General features: G+C 47.4%; 1 protein-coding gene across 4 annotated transcripts in view; it reads left to right on the top strand.

Moving 5' to 3' along the window:
- MATR3 (matrin 3) overlaps nt 1-19,899 on the top strand; it is a 32,007-nt gene that overhangs the window by 952 nt on the left and 11,156 nt on the right. For 3 of the 4 annotated variants that reach the window (XM_038771218.1, XM_038771217.1, XM_038771216.1), the window contains exons 2-4: nt 12,503-13,584; nt 18,362-18,423; nt 18,801-18,842. In XM_038771218.1, the coding sequence (XP_038627146.1) occupies nt 12,676-13,584; nt 18,362-18,423; nt 18,801-18,842 (1,013 nt within the window). In that variant the 5' untranslated portion in view covers nt 12,503-12,675. The remainder of the gene's footprint in view (nt 1-12,502; nt 13,585-18,361; nt 18,424-18,800; nt 18,843-19,899) is intronic. The other variant, XM_038771219.1, reaches the window with a different exon arrangement.

The raw sequence follows: 19,899 nt of genomic DNA, 5'->3' as shown, positions 1-19,899 counted from the left end.
GCACTGTTCTGAGCGCTGGGGGGAAATCAGGTAGTCTGGTGGTCCCCAGTGGGGCTCACTGTCTTCACCCCCCATTTTCAGTTATAACAATAATAATAGTATTTATGTCTATATGTCGCCAACTTGTACTTCCCAAGCGCTTAGTACAGTGCTCTGCACACAGTAAGTGCTCAATAAATACGATTGATTATCAAGCGCTGACTATGTGCATAATCATCATAGTATTAAGTGCTTACTATGTGCCCCGCTCTGTTCTGCGCGCTGGGGGGAATCACCAGGTAGTCTGTTGGTCCCCAGTGGGGCTCACAGTCTTCACCCCCATTTTCAGTTATAACAATAATAATATTTATCAATAGCTATGTGCATCATCAACATAGTATTAAGCGCTTACTATGTGCCCCGCACACTGTTCCGAGCGCTGGGGGGAAATCACCAGGTAGTCTGTTGGTCCCCAGTGGGGCTCACAGTCTTCACCCCCATTTTCAGTTATAATAATATTTATCAAGCGCTGACTATGTGCATTATTTTCATAGTATTAAGCGCTTACTATGTGCCCCGCACTGTTCTGAGCGCTGGGGGGAATCACCAGGTAGTCTGGTGGTTCCCAGTGGGGCTCACATTCTTCACCCCCATTTTCAGTTATAACAGTAGTAATATCTCTGTAAGTCTATATGTTGCCAACTTGTGCTTCCCAAGCGCCTAGTACAGTGCTCTGCACACAGTAAGCGCTCAATAAGTACGATTGATTGATTATCAAGCGCTGTGTGCATCATCATCATCGTGGTATTAAGCGCTTACTATGTGCCCCGCACTGTTCTGAGCGCTGGGGGGAAATCACCAGGTAGTCTGGTGGTCCCCAGTGGGGCTCACAGTCTTCACCCCCATTTTCAGTTATAACAATAATAACATTTATCAATAGCTATGTGCATCATCAACATAGTATTAAGCGCTTACTATGTGCCTCGCACTGGTCTGAGCACTGGGGGGAATCACCAGGTAGGCTGGTGGTCCCCAGTGGGGCTCACATTCTTCACCCCCATTTTCAGTTATAACAGTAATAGTCTCTATAAATCTATATGTCTCTTTATGTTGCCAACTTGTGCTTACCAAGCGCTTAGTACAGTGCTCTGCACACAGTAAGTGCTTAATAAGTACGATTGAATGATTATCAGGCGCTATGTGCATCATCATCATCATAGTATTAAGCGCTTACTATGTGGCCCGCACTGTTCTGAGCGCTGGGGGGAATCACCAGGTAGGCTGGTGGTCCCCAGTGGGGCTCACATTCTTCACCCCCCGTTTTCAGTTATAACAATAATAATATTTATCAATAGCTATGTGCATCATCAACATAGTATTAAGCGCTTACTATGTGCCTCGCACTGGTCTGAGCGCTGGGGGGAATCACCAGGTAGGCTGGTGGTCCCCAGTGGGGCCCACAGTCTTCACCCCCCTTTTCAGTTATAACAATAATAATATTTATCAATAGCTATGTGCATCATCAACATAGTATTAAGCGCTTACTATGTGCCCCGCACTGTTCTGAGCGCTGGGGGGAATCACCAGGTAGTCTGGTGGTCCCCAGTGGGGCTCACAGTCTTCACCCCCATTTTCAGTTATAATAATATTTATCAAGCGCTGACTATGTGCATCATTTTCATAGTATTAAGCGCTTACTATGTGCCCCGCACTGTTCTGAGCGCTGGGGAAATCACCAGGTAGTCTGGTGGTTCCCAGTGGGGCTCACAGTCTTCACCCCCATTTTCAGTTATAACAATAATAATATTTATCAATAGCTATGTGCATCATCAACATAGTATTAAGCGCTTACTATGTGCCCCGCACTGTTCTGAGTGCTGGGGGGAAATCACCAGGTAGTCTGGTGGTCCCCAGTGGGGCTCACAGTCTTCACCCCCATTTTCAGTTATAACAGTAATAATATTTATCTCTATATGTTGCCAACTTGTACTTCCCAAGCGCTTAGTACAGTGCTCTGCACACAGTAAGCGCTCAATAAGTACGATTGATTGATTGATTATCAAGCGCTATGTGCATCATTATCATCATAGTATTAAGCGCTTACTATGTGCCCCGCACACTGTTCCGAGCGCTGGGGGGAAATCACCAGGTAGTCTGTTGGCCCCCAGTGGGGCTCAGAGTCTTCACCCCCATTTTCAGTTATAACAGTAATAATATTTATCTCTATATGTTGCCAACTTGTACTTCCAAGCGCTTAGTACAGTGCTCTGCACACAGTAAGTGCTCAATAAGTACGATTGATTGATTGATTATCAAGCGCTATGTGCATCATTATCATCATAGTATTTAGTGCTTACTATGTGCCCCGCACTGTTCTGAGCGCTGGGGGGAAATCACCAGGTAGTCTGGTGGTCCCTAGTGGGGCTCACAGTCTTCACCCCCATTTTCAGTTATAACAATAATAATATTTATCAATAGCTATGTGCATCATCAACATAGTATTAAGCACTTACTATGTGCCCCGCACTGTTCTGAGCGCTGGGGGGAAATCAGGTAGTCTGGTGGTCACCAGTGGGGCTCACTGTCTTCACCCCCCATTTTCAGTTATAACAATAATAATAGTATTTATGTCTATATGTCGCCAACTTGTACTTTCCAAGCGCTTAGTACAGTGCTCTGCACACAGTAAGCGCTCAATAAATGATAGATTGATTATCAAGCGCTGCCTATGTGCATCATCGTCATCGTAGTATTAAGCGCTTACTATGTGCCCCTCACTGTTCTGAGCGCTGGGAGAATCACCAGGTAGTCTGTTGGTCCACAGTGGGGCACACAGTCTTCACCCCCGTTTTCAGTTATAACAATAATAATATTTATCTCTATATGTCTATATGTCTCTATATGTTGCCAACTTGTACTTCCCAAGCGCTTAGTACAGTGCTCTGCACACAGTAAGCACTCAAATACGATTGATTTATTATCAAGCGCTGACTATGTGCATCATCATCATCATAGTATTAAGCGCTTACTATGTGCCCCGCACTGTTCTGAGCGCTGGGGGGAAATCACCAGGTAGTCTGGTGGTCCCCAGTGGGGCTCACAGTCTTCACCCCCATTTTCAGTTATAATAATAATATTTATCAAGCGCTTACTATGTGCAAAGCACTGTTCCAAGCGCTGGGGAGGTTACAGGGTGATCAGGTTGTCCCACGGGGGGACTCCCAGTCTTCACCCCCATTTTACAGATGAGGGAACTGAGGCTCCGAGAAGTTGTGACTTGCCCAAAGTCACCCAGCTGACAAGTGGCGGGGCCGTGATTTGAACCCGTGACCTCTGACTCCAAAGCCCGGGCTCTTTCCACTGAGCTATGCTGCTTCTCTAAGTTGAGGTTGAGGGTAATAATAATGTTGGTCTATGTTAAGCCAGGTGAGGTTAGTAATAATAATGTTCGTATACGTTAAGCCAGGTGAGGTTAATAATAATAATGTTGGTATACGTTAAGCCAGATGAGGTTAATAATAATGATGTTGGTATACGTTAAGCCAGATGAGGTTAATAATAATGATGTTGGTATATGTTAAGCCAGATGAGGTTAATAGTAATAATGTTGGTATATGTTAAGCGCTTGCTGTGTGCCAAGCGCTGTTCTAATAATGTTGGTATATGTTAAGAGCGTACTGTGTGCCAAGCACTGCTCTAAACGCTGGAGTAGATACAAGATAACCAGGTTGTCCCATGTGGGGCTCGCAGTCTTCATCCCCATTTTCAATTGAGGTTAATAATAATAATGTTGGTATATGTTAAGCGCATGCTGTGTGCCAAGTCCTGTTATAATCATGTTGAACATTATTAGATTGATTAGATTGATTTGATACGATTGATTGTCCCATGTGGGGCTCGCAGTCTTCATCCCCATTGTCAGTTGAGGTTAATAATAATGTTGGTATATGTTAAGAACATACTATGTGCCAAGCACTGTTCTAAACGCTGGAGTAGATACAAGATAACCAGGTTGTCCCATGTGGGGCTCACAGTCTTCATCCCTATTTCCAGTTGAGGTTAATAATAATAATGTTGGTATATGTTAAGGGCGTACTATGTGCCAAGCACTGTTCTAAAGGCTGGAGTAGATTCAAGATAACCAGGTTGTCCCCTGTGGGGCCCATAATCTTCATCCCCATTTGCCAGGTGAGGTTAATAATAATGTTGGTATATGTTAAGCGCTTGCTGTGTGCCAAGCGCTGTTCTAATAATGTTGGTTTATGTTAAAAGCGTACTATGTGCCAAGCATTGCTCTAAACGCTGGAGTAGATACAAGATAACGAGGTTGTCCCAGGTGGGGCTCGCAGTCTTCATCCTCATTTTCAGTTGAGGTTAATATTGTTAATGTTGGTATATATTAAGAGTGTACTATATGCTAAGCACTGTCTGTTCTAAGCACTGGGGTAGATACAAGGTAATCAGGTTGTCCCCTGTGGGGCCCACAGTCTTCATCCCCATTTGCCAGATGAGATTAATAATAATAATGTTGGTATATGTTAAGCGCTTGCTGTGTGCCAAGCGCTGTTCTAATAATGTTGGTGCATGTTAAGAGCTTGCTATGTGCCAAGCACTGTTCTGAGCGCTGGGGTAGATACAAGGTAATCAGGTTGTCCCATGTGGGGCTCGCAGTCTTCATCCCCATTTTCAGTTGAGGTTAATAATAATAATGTTGGTATATGTTAAGTGCTTGCTGTATGCCAAGCACTGTTCTAATAATGTTGTCATAGGTTAAGAGCTTACTTTGTGCCACACACTGTTCTGAGCACTGGGGGAATACAAAGTAATCAGGTTGTCCCCTGTGGGGTTCACAATCTTCACCCCCATTTGCCAGATGAGGTTAATAATAGTAATGTTGGTATATATTAAGTGCATACTATTTGCCATGCACTGTTCCAAGCGCTGGGGGAGTCACAAGGTAGTCAGGTGGTCCCCTATGGGACTCATAGTCTTCACCCCCATTTTATAGATGAGGTTAATAATAATGATGTTGGTATATGTTAAGCTAGATGAGGTTAATTATAATAATGTTGGTATATGTTAAGCGCTTACTGTGTGCCAAGCGCTGTTCTAATAATGTTGGTATATGTTGAGCGTACTGTGTGCCAAGCACTGTTCTAAACGCTAGAGTAGATACAAGATAGCCAGGTTGTCCCATGTGGGGCTTGCAGTCTTCATCCCCATTTTCAGTTGAAGTTAGTAATAATAATGTTGGTATATGTTAAGAGCGTACTATGTGCCAAGCACTGTTCTAAAAGCTGGAATAGATACAAGGTAATCAGGTTGTCCCCCTGTGGGGCTCACAGTCTTCATTCCCATTTTCAGTTGAGGTTAATAATAATAATGCAGGTATATGTTAAGCGCTTACTATGTGCCGAGCACTGTTCTAATAATATTGGTATATGTTAAGAGCGTACTGTGTGCCAAGCACTGTTCTAAGCGCTGGGGTAGTCACAAGGTAATCAGGTTGTCCCATGTGGGGCTCACAGTCTTCACCATTTTAGTGCAGCAGTTTGCACATAGTAAGCGCTTAAAAAAAAATGCCATCCCTGCCACCCCCAGTGACGCTTCTCATCGCATCCCCACTCCCTCATAATAATAATAATGATGATGGCATGTTATTAATAATAATAATGATGGTATTTGTTGCTTACTATGTGCCAAGCACTGTTCTAAGAGCTGGAGTAGATACAAGGAAATCGAGTTGGGCGCCGGCCCTGTCCCACATGGGTCTCACAGTCCTCACCCCATTTTTTTACAGTTGAGGTACCAGAGGCCCAGTGAAGTGACTTGTCCAGGGTCACACCGCAGAGAAGTGGAGAAGCTGGGATGAAAACGTATGTTCTCTGACTCTCAAGTCTGTGCTCTGTCCACTGAGCTACACTGCTTCAAGGCCTCTAGGGAAGGAGAAAGGGGGATGCGGGAGGTAGAGGGGGAATGTGTTTCCTGGGGGCAATGGATGCCCCCAACACCACACCCATTTTTGGGGGGTGAGGTGGGCAGAGGCCTCCGACCTGCTTCTGTTGGTCCATGTTCTGTTCTCAGGCCAGATCCTTAGGATGAAATATAGGACCTTTTCTTGATTTTTTTTTTTTTTGATTATTTTTTTCATGTGGGGCGACTATTTGGACTCAGTTCTGGCTTGCTAGGGAGATGAGACATTCATCTGACCAGTGCTAATCATGAGGTGATTTTGGACATGTCAATCAGCGTTTTAATAATAATTATGGTACTTGTTAAGCGCTTACTATACGCCAAGCCCCCTTTTAAGCTCCAGGGTAGACTTTATTCCAGCGTGGCTTTCCTCTTGGGTTTTTAAATCATTCCCACTTGCCAAAGTTACTCTGTGGACCAGACTTTCATGCAAAGGGAAGGGGGTTAGGGTCGGGTTATGTAGTATTAGTCGTGGCTATTTTGGGGAGGGGAAAACCCAGCAGTATCTTGAACGTTGAGACGAAATGGACTCTGAAGCATTTTATGTTTAGAGCATAATATTTTCAAGTGGAACTGCACGTATGGGGGTCCTGTTAGGGTTGCATTTTGAATGGCCCTTTGGGTGGTGTTTAAAAGGGCCACAGCTGGAAATGACCAGATAGAGGAATTGATCCACAGGAGATAATGACGATCAAGATAATTCAGTCCGAATATATTTTAAGGCACCAAATATGGAGACCTCTCAAATCATTAAATCAGCAGAATCTTAATATTCATTAGTATAGATAAACAGTCCTTCCTGAACCTGTTTTTATGAGGACACTTAACTGTTAGAAATAAGATAATACCTGCTGCTTTATTCCACGGTTTCCCCCCAGTTCAAAGCCCTCTATTCAAAACTGTCCCTGAATCTTCTTGAACTAAGGTTTTTAGGAATTTTGGTTATTTTCTCTATGCTTCAACTTTCTCATCTGTAAAACGGGTTTGATACCTGTTCACCCTCCTACCTAGACCATGAGCCCCATCTGGAGCGGGGATTGTGTCCAATCTGATTACATTGCATTTACCCCAGGACTTAGAACAATGTTTGGCGCATAGGAAGCACTTAACATATAGTACAGTGATTTCTATTGTGTGGCTGGGCGGTTAGAGGTGTCACGAGTATTCCAGGGTCATTATCCCCTCACCCCTCGACCACGCTTACAAGATTCCTGGGAATGGCTCTCTTTCCCAGTGGAGTTGAGCAACTATTAGCCTACCTTGGCATTGTTGGCACTCTCCTGCCCTCCACTAGCCCTGCTGGGGAAGTGGTTAGAAGGGAAAGTTGTCTGGGCATCCAGCCCTCCATTGTTAGGGATAGATTTTTTGTTTTGTTTGCCCCAGGCCAGTTGCATTGCCACTTGTCAGCCATTTGCCAGTTGTCAGTTTCCTTAGCTTCTCTCATCATTGTGTCACATGAAATCTGTCCTGCATTTTGGATTTGTCTTCATTGGTTTGCGTCCGAGTACCAGATTGGGGCTGCTTCTTTTACCCTGGTTCATCCCTCCTACCTGTAGGAGGGATTCAATGAGGGATTCAAGTCTCAAGCTGTGGGAAAGCGAAACTGGTTTAAGCCCGGGCCTTGAGAAGGATCAGCCCATTGGCCAAAAAATGTTGAACCAAACAGTTGCACGTTTGCCCTTAGGGCCTGGTTCCAAGATTCCAATTCCAGTCTGTTTTAAAATTTAAAAAATCCCAGGAGTCTTGGGAGCATTTTAAAAAAGGTTGGAAAAGCCATCGTGTTCTCTTTAGTAGCCATTTTTCTTGTGGGTAGGCTGTCTTAATCAGAAACCTCTTGAGCCTTTCCTTTTTGCCTGCTGCTTGATTCTTAGGGACCAGAGTGGCTTTTGACAGCACAAGATTGTGGGTCTAACAAGGTAGTTGTGAAAGTATTTGCAGGGGCGAGTGAAACGTTTGAACGATTAGCCTGACGGGTGGCGAGTGATCTGGTAGTTTTGAGCTATCGCACTAGGATATAGTGATGAAAAGGAGGAGAAATGATCACAAGCAAGGAGGACATTAATGCCACAGGCCAGATAGTGATGGAGAGAGGGGAGGTGTCTAGAAGATTCTTTTCCTCCTGAAATTGCTGCGATCCGGAGTGGTTTTGAAGTAGGAGCCAGGAAGACTCTTTAAAGCTTAGTCCATGAGGGTTTTATTGTCTGTGGAATTTGTTTTTCCTTTGGTTGGTCCTGAAAGTGTCACTTCCTCTAATTTCCTCTTGGACTTTAATTGGAGAAGAGAGCCCATAAAAAGCCACCTGCCTAAATTCTTGGGCGGAAGATCCTTGCTGCCTCAAGCCATTCATTTCTCCATACTCTAAAATCCTGTTAAAAGCCGTCCTCTTATTTACGAGATTCCTCTGGAGGCCCAGGGAACCAAGCTTCCAATAAACCATTCTGATTCTGAAAAAACGCCTCTTCCCACTGATTAACCTGAAAATTAACCTGCATGTTCTCCGCTGCCCGACACACTGTCAGCCTGTTTCCCTCGTCACTGGCTCAAGAAGGGGGCTAGGAGTTGATTCCTGGTCTACCAAACAGATGGGCAGAGCTGTAGGGCTTATTTATTAGTGTCTGGTTTATGAAGTAGAGGAGGAGGCGCTTTATGTTGAAGAGTGACTAGCTCTTGTCACCAGATTCACAAGAGCTGGCAAGCAACAGGCCTGGACTTTGTTCCAAGGAAGCTCCTGTTTAAATTAACTTCTGTAGTGTATTTGGAAAGCAGCGTAGGCTATTGTAAAGAGGATGGATCTGGGAGCCAGCGGACCTACGTTCTTATCCCGGCCCCTTCCTTCTGTGTGACCTTGGGCAGGTCACTTCTCTGGGCCTCAGTTTCCTCTACTGCTTCCGTACATTTTCCCCTACTACTTGACTATGAGTCCCATATGGGGCAGGGACCTTATCCGGCCTGATGAAGTATCGACTCCAGCGCTTAGAACAGTGCCTGACCCTTAGTAAGCGCTTAACAAAATACTATTTAAAAAAATTACAGTATATGCTTTCAAAATCACTGTGGGACCAAAGAGAAATGCCAATTTTTTTGTGGAATCTATGGTGTTTGAGTAGATCAGAGGTGGAAATTGAGCAGCCCATTGAATGTCGAAATTGTTTTGAAAAATCCAGAGATAATTGAGCTGATAATCACACTTAGCGAAAGTGAGGTTAACAACCATCGCCGTTTTCAACTTACGAAAGGAACATTTGCCCGTCATCAACCTTTGGAGTGGATGGCGTTTGTAATTGTATAAGCCTGGTCAGATATTGTCGTGTAAAACGTGTGCATTTAAAATGACCTTCTTTGACATTTGTATGGACGAGCTCTGTGGTTTTATACCTGTTTTTTCCTTAATATCTGCATTAGCCTCTAAGGTTTGTGGTGGAGAGTGTAAATCGTGACAAATCGGTACCTTGAAGTGTTCTGTTTTGGGGGTTTTTTGGTTTTGTTTATTGTTGTTAATGTAGTAGAACTAAGCCAGGATGTTAGAAAATTTGATCAGCATAGTCATCCTTTGTGTCCTCTATACTTCTGCTAAAAGAAGGCAGGTTTTGTTCTAAAATGAGTGAGGTTTATTTTTTTTTTCTTTCGACAAACGGCTCTTCAGGAATGTTGGTAAAAACTTCTTCCACCAGCTTTTAGCACTGAAGTATCTGGACCGGTCCCAGTCTATGAATGGTTTATAAAAAAATCTGATAGGTCACTATCTTTGCTCCTTTTGCTTTTGATTATAAGAAAACTGAGTTGACCATCACCTCAATGGGCCCAGTGTTGGGTTTGTAAAGGACCAGAAGAGACAGTGTTCTTTTATTGTTGTCAAGGTATTAATAGGAAGATGGGTGTTTATTGAGGCCCACTGGGCACAATGCACCATACGAAACACTCAAGAAAGTCCAAGGCCAAGGCCAAAATGAAGTGTTCCCTATCCACAAGGAGCTTACATTCTAATAGTGGAGGTAGACAAAAACCATTACCAACTAAAGCAGTGATATCAACTGTGCATGTAATCACAAATACTAGTGGAATTCCTTCTGGCAGTCAGTGACCTCTTCTTTCTTAGGGACTAATCTTTGGCCAAACTTGATTCCTCTAGGCTATTTTCCTCTCCAGCATCTATCTATTAATTGCTCTGAGGAAATGCTCTCCTAAAACTGTTTCTCAGGAGTACTGTCTCATGGTCATACTCCGAATATCTTGTGTTCTCATCCGATGCGTCAGAGTCCCGCAATTAGATAGGGTCAAACCACTCCAGCCTGGACCTCGAGCCACAGCTGTCCCTGAAACAGCGTACAAGTTCCCCTGGTACTTGGAAAATAAATTCACTTTCCCTTCTGGGTGGTTCTGGTTTTCCCCTGTTCCCTGTTTTCTATCCGTCTTAAAAATCGGTGGCCTGCAGCCTCGAAATCCTAGCTTTTACCATAGCTTTCTGCCGCCCTTCTGCTACCAGGTAGTGCTGTGGAGGTGCCGTTATCATTCAGAAGCAGCGAGATGCCGATGGTTTTGATTTTATTCCTTGGGAAACGTGGAAGGGCCCCCTTACCTGAAAGGACAGACCAGTAGGTGTAACTTCCTTGGGGAAATTTCGCTGCCTCTGAGGTCAGATGCAATGAGCTGCCGCTAATAGCGAGTTTTTTTATTTGTCAGCATCGAGCTATTTTGTCTCTGAAGGCTCTCTCAAGCTGTAGCCTGAGGTCGAGGGCTCCGTGCTGACATTTGCAGATGTACGATTTAGTGAAACCTTTAAAAAACGGTCCCACTTGAACTCCCTCCAAATAGCCTCCCCCTCATCACAAGGAATCCACGTCTCTAAAAACCCGGTTTAGAATGGTCTTGTTGTAAAACTTACCCACTACGTAATGGATCTCATCTAGCACCTATTCCTTGAGTGTCTTTCCTCAAGTCCATCTCTTTTTGGTGTGAGGACATCCTTCTCTGTAACCCAAGCCACCTCTAATTAGCCTGTGTCTCGTCGTAAACTTTCCTTCATCCCTTTTTAACCGAGGCCCTCCTCCGTTCCGCCTTTACCTAGGTTTTTTTCCCTTCCTCTGCTGCTGTATTTGTACAGTAAATTCCTGCTTTCATCGACCCCTTCCGAGTGCTAGCCAACGGAGGTCGTCCAGCCCTAGACCCCAAACTGACCGGCGGGGTTCATTTTAGCTTTAAGAAAATGGGATTGAAACTTCTGCCTTTCAATATTTGGGCGATAAAGGGAAAAGATGTCTCCCTATTGTAGCAGGACCCACAATATAAGTCACATGTGAATAGGTCAAAGACATTTTGCCCTCTGCTACTGAATTGTGGTTAACCAAATGAGTAAACCGTGGCTCTAAACCACGGATGATTTTGACGGAAGCAGGACCGTGGTTTCAGCTTTTCAGATCCGTGACCTCCGAGCTGGCATACGGCAGTGGTTTAAGGGCGTGAAAGTGATCTCCAGCGCTTAGTACAGTGTCTGGCACATAGTAAGCGCTTACTAAATACCATTTTAAAAAAAAGGAGGGGGGTGAAAAACGATGATTCAGGTTGAATGAATTTTTCTGGAGGGGGCTACGGTTCCGTGGAAAAATGCCGTGGGGTCTTTGGCGAGCAAGTGCTCAGAATGCCATTTTTTGTCTATCGGAGAGCTCTTAGAGGTGCGGCCCCACCCCAAAAACCCAGCCCGCCTTTGGTTAACAACCAACTCCGAAGCCTGTATGAGATCTAGAATCGCCTACTCCGCTTTCTGCCCCTGAGGTTTTTTCAGGACGTCTCTACCCCTGCGGGTCTGAGCACATTCAGCCCTCCTTATCTCGTAAGAGCAGCTAAAGGGAGCACCGTCTGAGGTGGAGGGGGGAGCCGGGACCTGGTACAGGTCTGAATCGCCCGGGCCCCCTAAGCCCGAGCGTGAGCTCTGAAATTCTGCCAGGACCACCTCCCAATTTCCACATCTGTCTTCACCCCGGCAGGTGGATTTTTCCCGCGGACGGTGGACGATTGTAGATGATCGTGGCTCGGCCGTCGTCGGCTTTTGTTTCTCTAGCGTCTTTTCCTCACGTGTGTACAGGTTTCATTTTTCAAGGGTACCTTTCAGTCGGATCCCTCTTCGACCTCAGTTTTGACTAATCCTTCCTCCCGCGACCTAAGCATCAAGCTGTAGAGTGCGTACTCATTCCTTTTGCGGCAGGGACTCATTCTTGTGTAAGTTTTTTTTTTTTTCCACTGACACGTGAATGCAGTCAGACGCCCAAAAGCTTCTGCTGGTTCATTTAAGCTCAGGTAGAAAATTCGCTTTTAGACGGTAAACTGTAGCATGTCTTAGACGGCTAACTATTTTTGCTTTTGGATAACGTAGAGGCTCTGGGGGCATCTTGAATCTGTTTCAGGTATGTTAATAAAGCCTTGTAAATTTGAGATCTTGAATGTTTTTCTCTCTCTTTTTTTTTTAAATCAACATGATGCATAAGTTTTTTTATTTTTTTTTCAAACTGCATCTGCTTAAAGGGATTTCTGACTAAAATTGCTTATTTTTCTACAGAGTTGTCTGCTGGTTCTCAGCTTGAAGAAGAAGCCACAGTCCTTAGCGATCCTCTTTCTTGGCGTTACCATTTCTGAAGCGAAGCGTGCCTAGCTTTCTAGCGTGAGCTTTCTCTTGGGCCGTCTTTAGAGTCCCGACCCCCTAAAAGTAGCCAAGAAAGATCTAGCCCGGCAATGTCCAAGTCATTCCCGCAGTCATCTCTGAGTAGGGACTCCCAAGGTCACGGGCGGGACCTGTCGCCAGGAATAGGCCTTCTTGCGGCCGCCACCCAGTCTTTAAGTATGCCAGCATCTCTTGGAAGGATGAACCAGGGCACTGCCCGCCTTGCTAGCTTAATGAATCTTGGAATGAGCTCTTCATTGAATCAACAAGGATCTCATAGCGCCCTGTCTTCTGCTAGCACTTCTTCCCATAATTTGCAGTCCATATTTAACATCGGAAGCAGGGGGCCGCTCCCCCTGTCTTCCCAGCACCGCGGCGACACGGACCAGGCCAGTAACATCCTGGCCAGCTTCGGTCTGTCGGCCCGAGACTTAGACGAACTGAGTCGCTACCCGGAGGACAAGATCACCCCCGAGAACTTGCCCCAGATCCTCCTGCAGCTTAAGAGGAGGCGAAGCGAAGAAGGCTCTTCGTTGAGTTATGGTAGAGATGGCAGATCGGCCCCCCGGGAGCCTCCGTACCGAGTCCCTAGGGAGGAGTGGGAAGAGAAAAGGCACTTTAGAAGAGATAGCTTTGACGAGCGGGGCCCTAGCCTCAACCCCGTCCTTGATTATGACCACGGAAGTCGTTCTCAAGAGTCTGGTTATTATGACCGAATGGACTACGAAGACGACCGACTGAGAGACGGAGAGAGGTGTAGGGAGGACTCTTTCTATGGCGAGAGCTCGCATAACTATCATAAGTTTGACAGTGAGTACGAGCAGGTGGGCCGCGGCCCCGGCCCTCTGCAGGAGAGATCTCTCTTTGAGAAAAAGCGGGGCGCCCCTCCGAGTAGCAATGTCGAAGACTTCCACGGATTCTTACCGAAAGGGTACCCCCATCTCTGCTCTATATGCGATATGCCCGTTCATTCTAATAAGGTGAGTCTGGCGCGAGACACGGCGCTTCTGGTTTCCTGTACGTTGTTAGTGCCTGATTCTGTTTTGACCTCGCCCCCCCCTCCCCTCCGTCCGGTGGCTCGGGTTCGCGGACCTCCGACCAGCCCGAGCTCCGCCGGGCGGGCCCGTTGCGGGTGGAGCGGGTGAAACCGGGGCTCTACGTTAACCGGAGTCGGCAGATTAGGGGCCTCCGCCTCTGGCCACGGAGCTGTCATCCGCCGGGAGATCTTGCCGGCTTTCGGCATCCGGAGACGTTCTTTGACACCCCGCGCCCGGCCTCTCGGCCTGGGGTTTGGGGCCTTGGTTTTATTCTGCCTTTATCGGGGTGGGGGTGGGGGGGAGGGCTGCGGGGTTTCTATTTTTTTACTTATTTATTTTTCGGAACAGTCTCCACGCCGTACTCCTCGGGAAGCTAGATTTCAGCTCTCTCCGCTTCTGTCTTGATTCCGACGTGTACGTAGAAAAGATGTGCTCTTGTGTAAGCAAGCTCCTCTTTTCCCTTCTCCGTGGCCAGAGGGGAAGCGTTAATGTAGAGCCCCGGAATTCATTTGCTTCGGGACGTTCCGTGTTTGGGAACGAGGTCGTTCTTCCCCTTTTAGTTTCCCCGCAGCGCCCTCGGAACTCTGGCTAAACTCGATGGTCCTTTTTGATTTTGTTTGGGGTTTTGGTTTTTTTTTTTTTTTTCCCTCCTCCTCCCCTCCTTTCCCACCATTTCCTGGAAACGCCCTTCGGGCTCACTTTTTTAACTTCCCCCTTAGAGCATCCGGCAGTATCCTGCTCCGCGTCCCCAGCGGCGCGTTCTTTACCTGACTTGGGAAGAGAGGCTCTTCCGGGGTTCTCAGTACGGCTAAAAGCCCAAAGCCGGTCCCTTGCATTCTCCTCTCCTTTTGTTCAGTTGCCACGTCTCCTTCTGGCAAGGTGGCAGCTTCCTCCAGATGCCTGATCCGTTGTCCTCGCTCTAGCATTTCAGCCCAGTTTGCTCTCGCCCATTTTCAGCCTCCCTCCTCCCGCCCCCCGCCTCATCAGCCCGGCCTGCTGTCCTCGGCCGCTCTAAGGCTACTCCGTCGGGGGCGGCCGGAGTATTCCTCTGCTTTGAAATTAATTTTGCACAAGGGTACGGCCGCTGTCTTTTACTTCGCAGTTGCATCTAGAGTGACGTTTCCTACCCGTCTATTCTTTGGAGGCATATGTTTTTTTTTAAAAAAAAAACCTCGAGAGCGGTTGTCAAAATACATAGCGGTCCCCAGAAACATTGAGGTACTTTAGTTTGATCGCTAAACTGGCCACTATTCTCCCTGGTAGAAGGCACACTTGTACACCTCCCTCCCTGCCCTCCCCAGGCTCTTATTTGTGGAGTCTGATCTCTGCTCTTCACAAGTAATTCTCTTCGATGGAAGGAACTTTGGTAAAAGGAACTAGAAAGGCTTAACTCTGTAATTTTGAATACGTAAAAATTTGGAAGATCTAAGCTTCGAAGTCAGCCATAAAGCCTCACGAGGGACAACTGCTTCGTCCCGACGGGAGGCTAAAGATCCTTTAACCTCTCTGTGTTAGGCTAATTTTTCCACTCCTTTTTTATGAAAAAATTTTGAAAGCGTTGGCCCTTTAGAAGTCGGGCCGGTCGAGCTCTTAAATCCTGAAGTCTGAAGCAGGAGTCGCCAGTAACGCGAGGCGACGTCTCATAGCCATCTGTGGATTTTTGCTCGGGAGAGGTTCCGTTTTCCTGGCGATCCGGAACCGTCCTGAGCATTGGATCCGCACCTTCTCAGGCCAGTCAGCGGTGTTCATCGGGCGCTTACCGTGTGCAGAGCCCTGTCCTAAGCGCCCGGGAGAGTCCGCTGCCAAAGCGTTAGAAGGGACGATCCCCACCCCCGAGGAGCTGGCAGTCTAGGGGGGGGTAGCTTTGGGTACGCCATCCTGGGGGGTGGGCATCCGACTGACGGGATCGGCCCTCAAACTGACCTCCCTGCAAGGGTCTAGTTAACACCGATCCAGCGGAGGGAGGGCCGCCGTAGATGTCCCCGGCTCCTTAAAAGAAGCAAGCGTGCCGGGGCAAGCAGCCTAAACGGTGCGTCTCTGGAGGTCGGGAATGCCACCGGTCAGGCCATCCTCCCCTAGTCCCCTCCACCCAGCCCTGGGTCCTTTACAGTCTCCTGAAATTGCTGCTCTACCCGATAACAGCAGCGGGTTTTTACCATTTGCTCTCGAAACTGACCAGGCGCAGAAGCCCCCTGTCTCATTTGGATCCCACGTTCAGTTTGCCCTCAAGGGGCCAGGCCGCCGCCGAACCCCACGAGAGAAACTCAGCGGCCCAGGGATCCCAGCCGGGAGGTGATGGGCGCGTCCCGTCTGCGTTGGCCCTCGTCCCCTTTAAATTCTGGTGTCCCCCCACGCTCTGTAGCTGAGGATGCAGAGCGGTGTCTTGAAGAAACGCCTGTGGCGAAAGCGGAGGATTTCCTCCTGCTCGTGGTGCTTCATCCTGCCCTCCGGAAGGTGCTGCTTTTCTTGGAAAATCTGGCCCTGTCAGTTAGCCCTGGAGGAGTAGAATTCCTATCCCTCAACTATAAAACAGCCTAGGAGGTAGAAAACAGCCAGTAAACCCATCTCACCTGTCAGGTGAGATTGTTTCTAGGTGCCCCTTCAAGGGCATCTCCAGAGTTATCAAGTTGCATTCCAGCCAGGTCTCTCCGTTTTTGATATTTGCTAATATTTTTAGGTGCGTTTCTCCCGTGTCCCATCTGCGCCCCAGCCCCCGCCAAATTCAGGGTCCCGGAATCACACAAATCTTTCCTAATGAGATTCCAGTACGGCATTCAAATTGTGCCATTTTAACTTTATCACTCTTGCGCTCTCTCTCTCTCTCCCTCCCTCTCCCCCCCGTTAGCGTAAATTCCTCCTGATTCTGCAACCCCAGGATTGTCCTAGTGAAAAATCAGAACACACCATCTAGATTTTTAGAACTTGGACAGTGCTCTGGGTTTAAGCTGTCCCACCCCCTTAGATTGTGGCTCGAGGCAAGCATCTGTGTTTTCAGATGGAGAAAAACGAGTGTCAGACCTGGTGCCTACTGTTTCCAGAGTATATTTCTCCTGGGGCACCGGAGTGGTAGAGCAGACTTCCCCCTCTGGGAGAGATGGCCCCGGGGGCCTGGCTGTCTGGTTCACCTCAGTCTCCCCTCCAGAGAGTTGGGTTGAGGGAGTTCCTCCCATCTTCTGCCCCCGTAGAACTTACTGCTCCTGTGTTGGGAGAATTATAGATATTGCCCCTCTCCGATTCAAGGATTTGCAGGACTGCCCTGATGGTGAGACGGTGGTAGAATCCGCTGGCTTCATTCCCCAACAGCCTCCTGGGTCGCTTTATAATAATAATAATGGCATTTATTAAGCACTTACTACGTGCAAAGCACTGTTCTGAGCGCTGAGCACTATTCTAAGCTTTAGCTACCTTAGTTTCTGTTGCTCGTTCTCGATGAGGTCATGGCGACTCCCCCTTATTCCCCCGGCTCCGTCCAGGACTCCGGCGCTGAGGGATGAAGCTACTGATTAATAGCCAGACGCTCCCCAGGAAAAGGCCCCGAGAGGGGCGACGGATTCTCCGGCTCTTCATCATCATCATCATCAATCTTATTTATTGAGCGCTTACTGTGTGCAGAGCACTGTACTAAGCGCTTGGGAAGTACAAATTGGCAACATGTAGAGACAGTCCCTACCCAACAGTGGGCTCACAGTCTGAAAGGGGGAGACAGAGAACAAAACCAAACATACTAACAGCTCTTGAGTGCTGACAAGGGAAATTCTAAGTAGAATCGAAAACGAGATCCAGATCCTCGAAGTTCTGTCGATGGTACTGATTGAGCGCCTACTGTGTGCGGAGAGCACTGTAATACGCGCCCAGGAGAGGACAGTACAGCAGAGTTGGTAGCTGCAGTCCCTGCCCACGAGGAGCCTACAGTCGCAGATAGAAAATCTAATAAAATTACCAACCCACGGCCGTCTCTTGTAAGATTGGAACGGCTGCAGAGCATTTTCCTGCAGCTTCTCCGTTCTCTAAAAAGACACACGCGTGTGGCTCTTTTTTCTTATTGCCGCCCGGGAAAAGTTTCTTCACAGCCATTTCGCTGCTTCTAACTGTGCTTGGCACACAGCAGGCGCCTAACGAATACCGTAATGATGTTCTTTTCAGGACCCAGCCATGGGTTGCAGTAATTTTTTCAGGCACGCATGGGGAGCCATTGTTCTCCAAAGGCGATCTGCCCAAACGCCTTCCCGACGAGGTACTTTTCCCACCGCGGACGTCAGTCGATGGCGTTTTTCGAGCGCCGACCGCAGAACCTAATGCTTGGGAGAGGATAATGCAGCCGAGTTGGGGGGCCCGATCCCCGCCCGCGAGGAGCTTTCAGCCTACGGGGAGAGACGGACGTTAAACTAGATGGGGGCGAGGGAAAAAGGTGGAGTGTAAGAATATTTACCTCGGGACTGAGGCCCCAGCAGGGAGGGGCATCGCTCCGCGATACAGATTTTCCAAGAATGTGGCACAGCACGCTTCAGGGCTGGATCAGGCCGGAAAAGTCCCCGGGGTGAGGGAGGGAAGGGGTGCGGGGAAAGCCTCCGAGCCAAATCAGGTAAGTCAGCTCCCCGAGCCGACCCGAAACGGGGTCTGTGTCGTCCACGGGTTCGCGTCGGACGCCTCCCGCGTCGAGCTGGGCGCGAAGAATCTCCCAAACGCTTTTTGATCATGTCGCTTATTTACTTTGCTGCAGGAGTGGAATCAGCATATCAATGGAGCAACCCACAGCCGCCGGTGTCAGCTACTTCTGGAAATGTAGGAGAGTCTGAAATTCCTTCTCAATCAGTGGTTCGGGGAATCCGCCTAGCCGTCGGTCACTTTGAAAAGAAAACTAATAGGACCCAGGCTCTAAGCGCGGTTCTGATTGTGAGGGAAACCTTTGGAGGCAATGCTAGATTTCTGACATTGGGGAGCGTGATGGAAATGTTTGCTCGATTCCAGTTACGTCCCTGCCGGGAACTGGAGATGTTTTTAACCACCCGGGCGTACTGCGAATTTCCCCTAATTTTAAAACGGCGGGCCCCCGTTTCTACGTCAAGTTCTTACTAGCGATCTGTTTAGGAGAGAGGACCGTTTGATTTTCAAGTTATTTTTTTTCTTTTCCTTTTTTTTTTTTTTCTTCTGGTCCCAAGCTATCCAGAATGGAATCCTGACAGTGATTCTGGTCATGGAATGTAAGTGCAATTCCACATTGGATGACTTTTTTTTCAGTCGATGTATTTTGTAAAACTCGGGTTCTCCTTTGCAAATTAGACTCCCCACCCCGGATTTACTAAAAATGAGAGAGCACAAAAAAGGCCCATTGGTAGATCGGGAGCAGAGATGACCAGGGTTTCTTTATTTTAAAAATACAAAATCAGGATTAAAAAAAAAATTTTTTTTTTAAACGATTCTCTAAAAGTGGGCAGCCCGAGAATGGGTAACTGAAAGATTGGTTGGGGGCCGGGGGGGAGAGTGAACCTTTCTCCCTCGCTCATGTTTAATTAGACTGAAACGGAGCCCCCACTCTCACGCCCACGCCCCTGAACGGGTGTGCTACCCACTTGTAGAGAACTGCAGTTGCAGGTGAGTCCCCCAGGTCTGTTTTCAATCACAGGTGCTTATTGAGCGCTTACCGTGTGCAGAGCACTGTCCTAAGCACCCGGGAGAGGACAGGACAGCCGAGATGATAGTCATGTTCCTTGCCCATGAGGAGCTTAAAGTCTAGAGGGTGTGAAAGTCTAGAGGCAGGTGTGAAAATAAAATAATAATAGAACTGTGACTCTGAGGAGCCCTTTTTTCTCATTTTATTCATTGTCGTATTTATTGAGTGCTTACTGTGTGCAGAGCACTGTACTAAGCGCTTGGGAAGTCCAAGGTGGCAACATCTAGAGACGGTCCCTACCCGACAGCAGGCTCACAGTCTAGAAGAGGGAGACAGAGAACAAAACCAAACATATTAACAAAATAATATAAATAGAATTAATATGTACAAATAAAATAAATAAATTTTATCTTCACAGCATCCCTGTGAGGTAGGGAGAAGGTTGACCCAGGCTTTAGATTCTTATTTTACGTTTTTGAGGCGGGGGAGAGTTCCTGAGTGGAATTGTCAGTCCAATCAGTGGTATTTAGTGAGCACTTGCTGTGTGCGGAGCACAGTACTAAGCACTGCATTCGGTCATATTGATTGAACGCGTACTGCGTGCCAAGCACTGTGCTAAGCGCTTGGGAGAGTACAATTCAACAACT

The sequence above is a fragment of the Tachyglossus aculeatus genome, chromosome X2 (assembly GCF_015852505.1).
Source record: "Tachyglossus aculeatus isolate mTacAcu1 chromosome X2, mTacAcu1.pri, whole genome shotgun sequence".
In the NCBI taxonomy this organism is placed as follows: Eukaryota; Metazoa; Chordata; class Mammalia; order Monotremata; family Tachyglossidae; genus Tachyglossus; species Tachyglossus aculeatus.
This window is presented reverse-complemented; position numbering and strand designations above follow the sequence as displayed.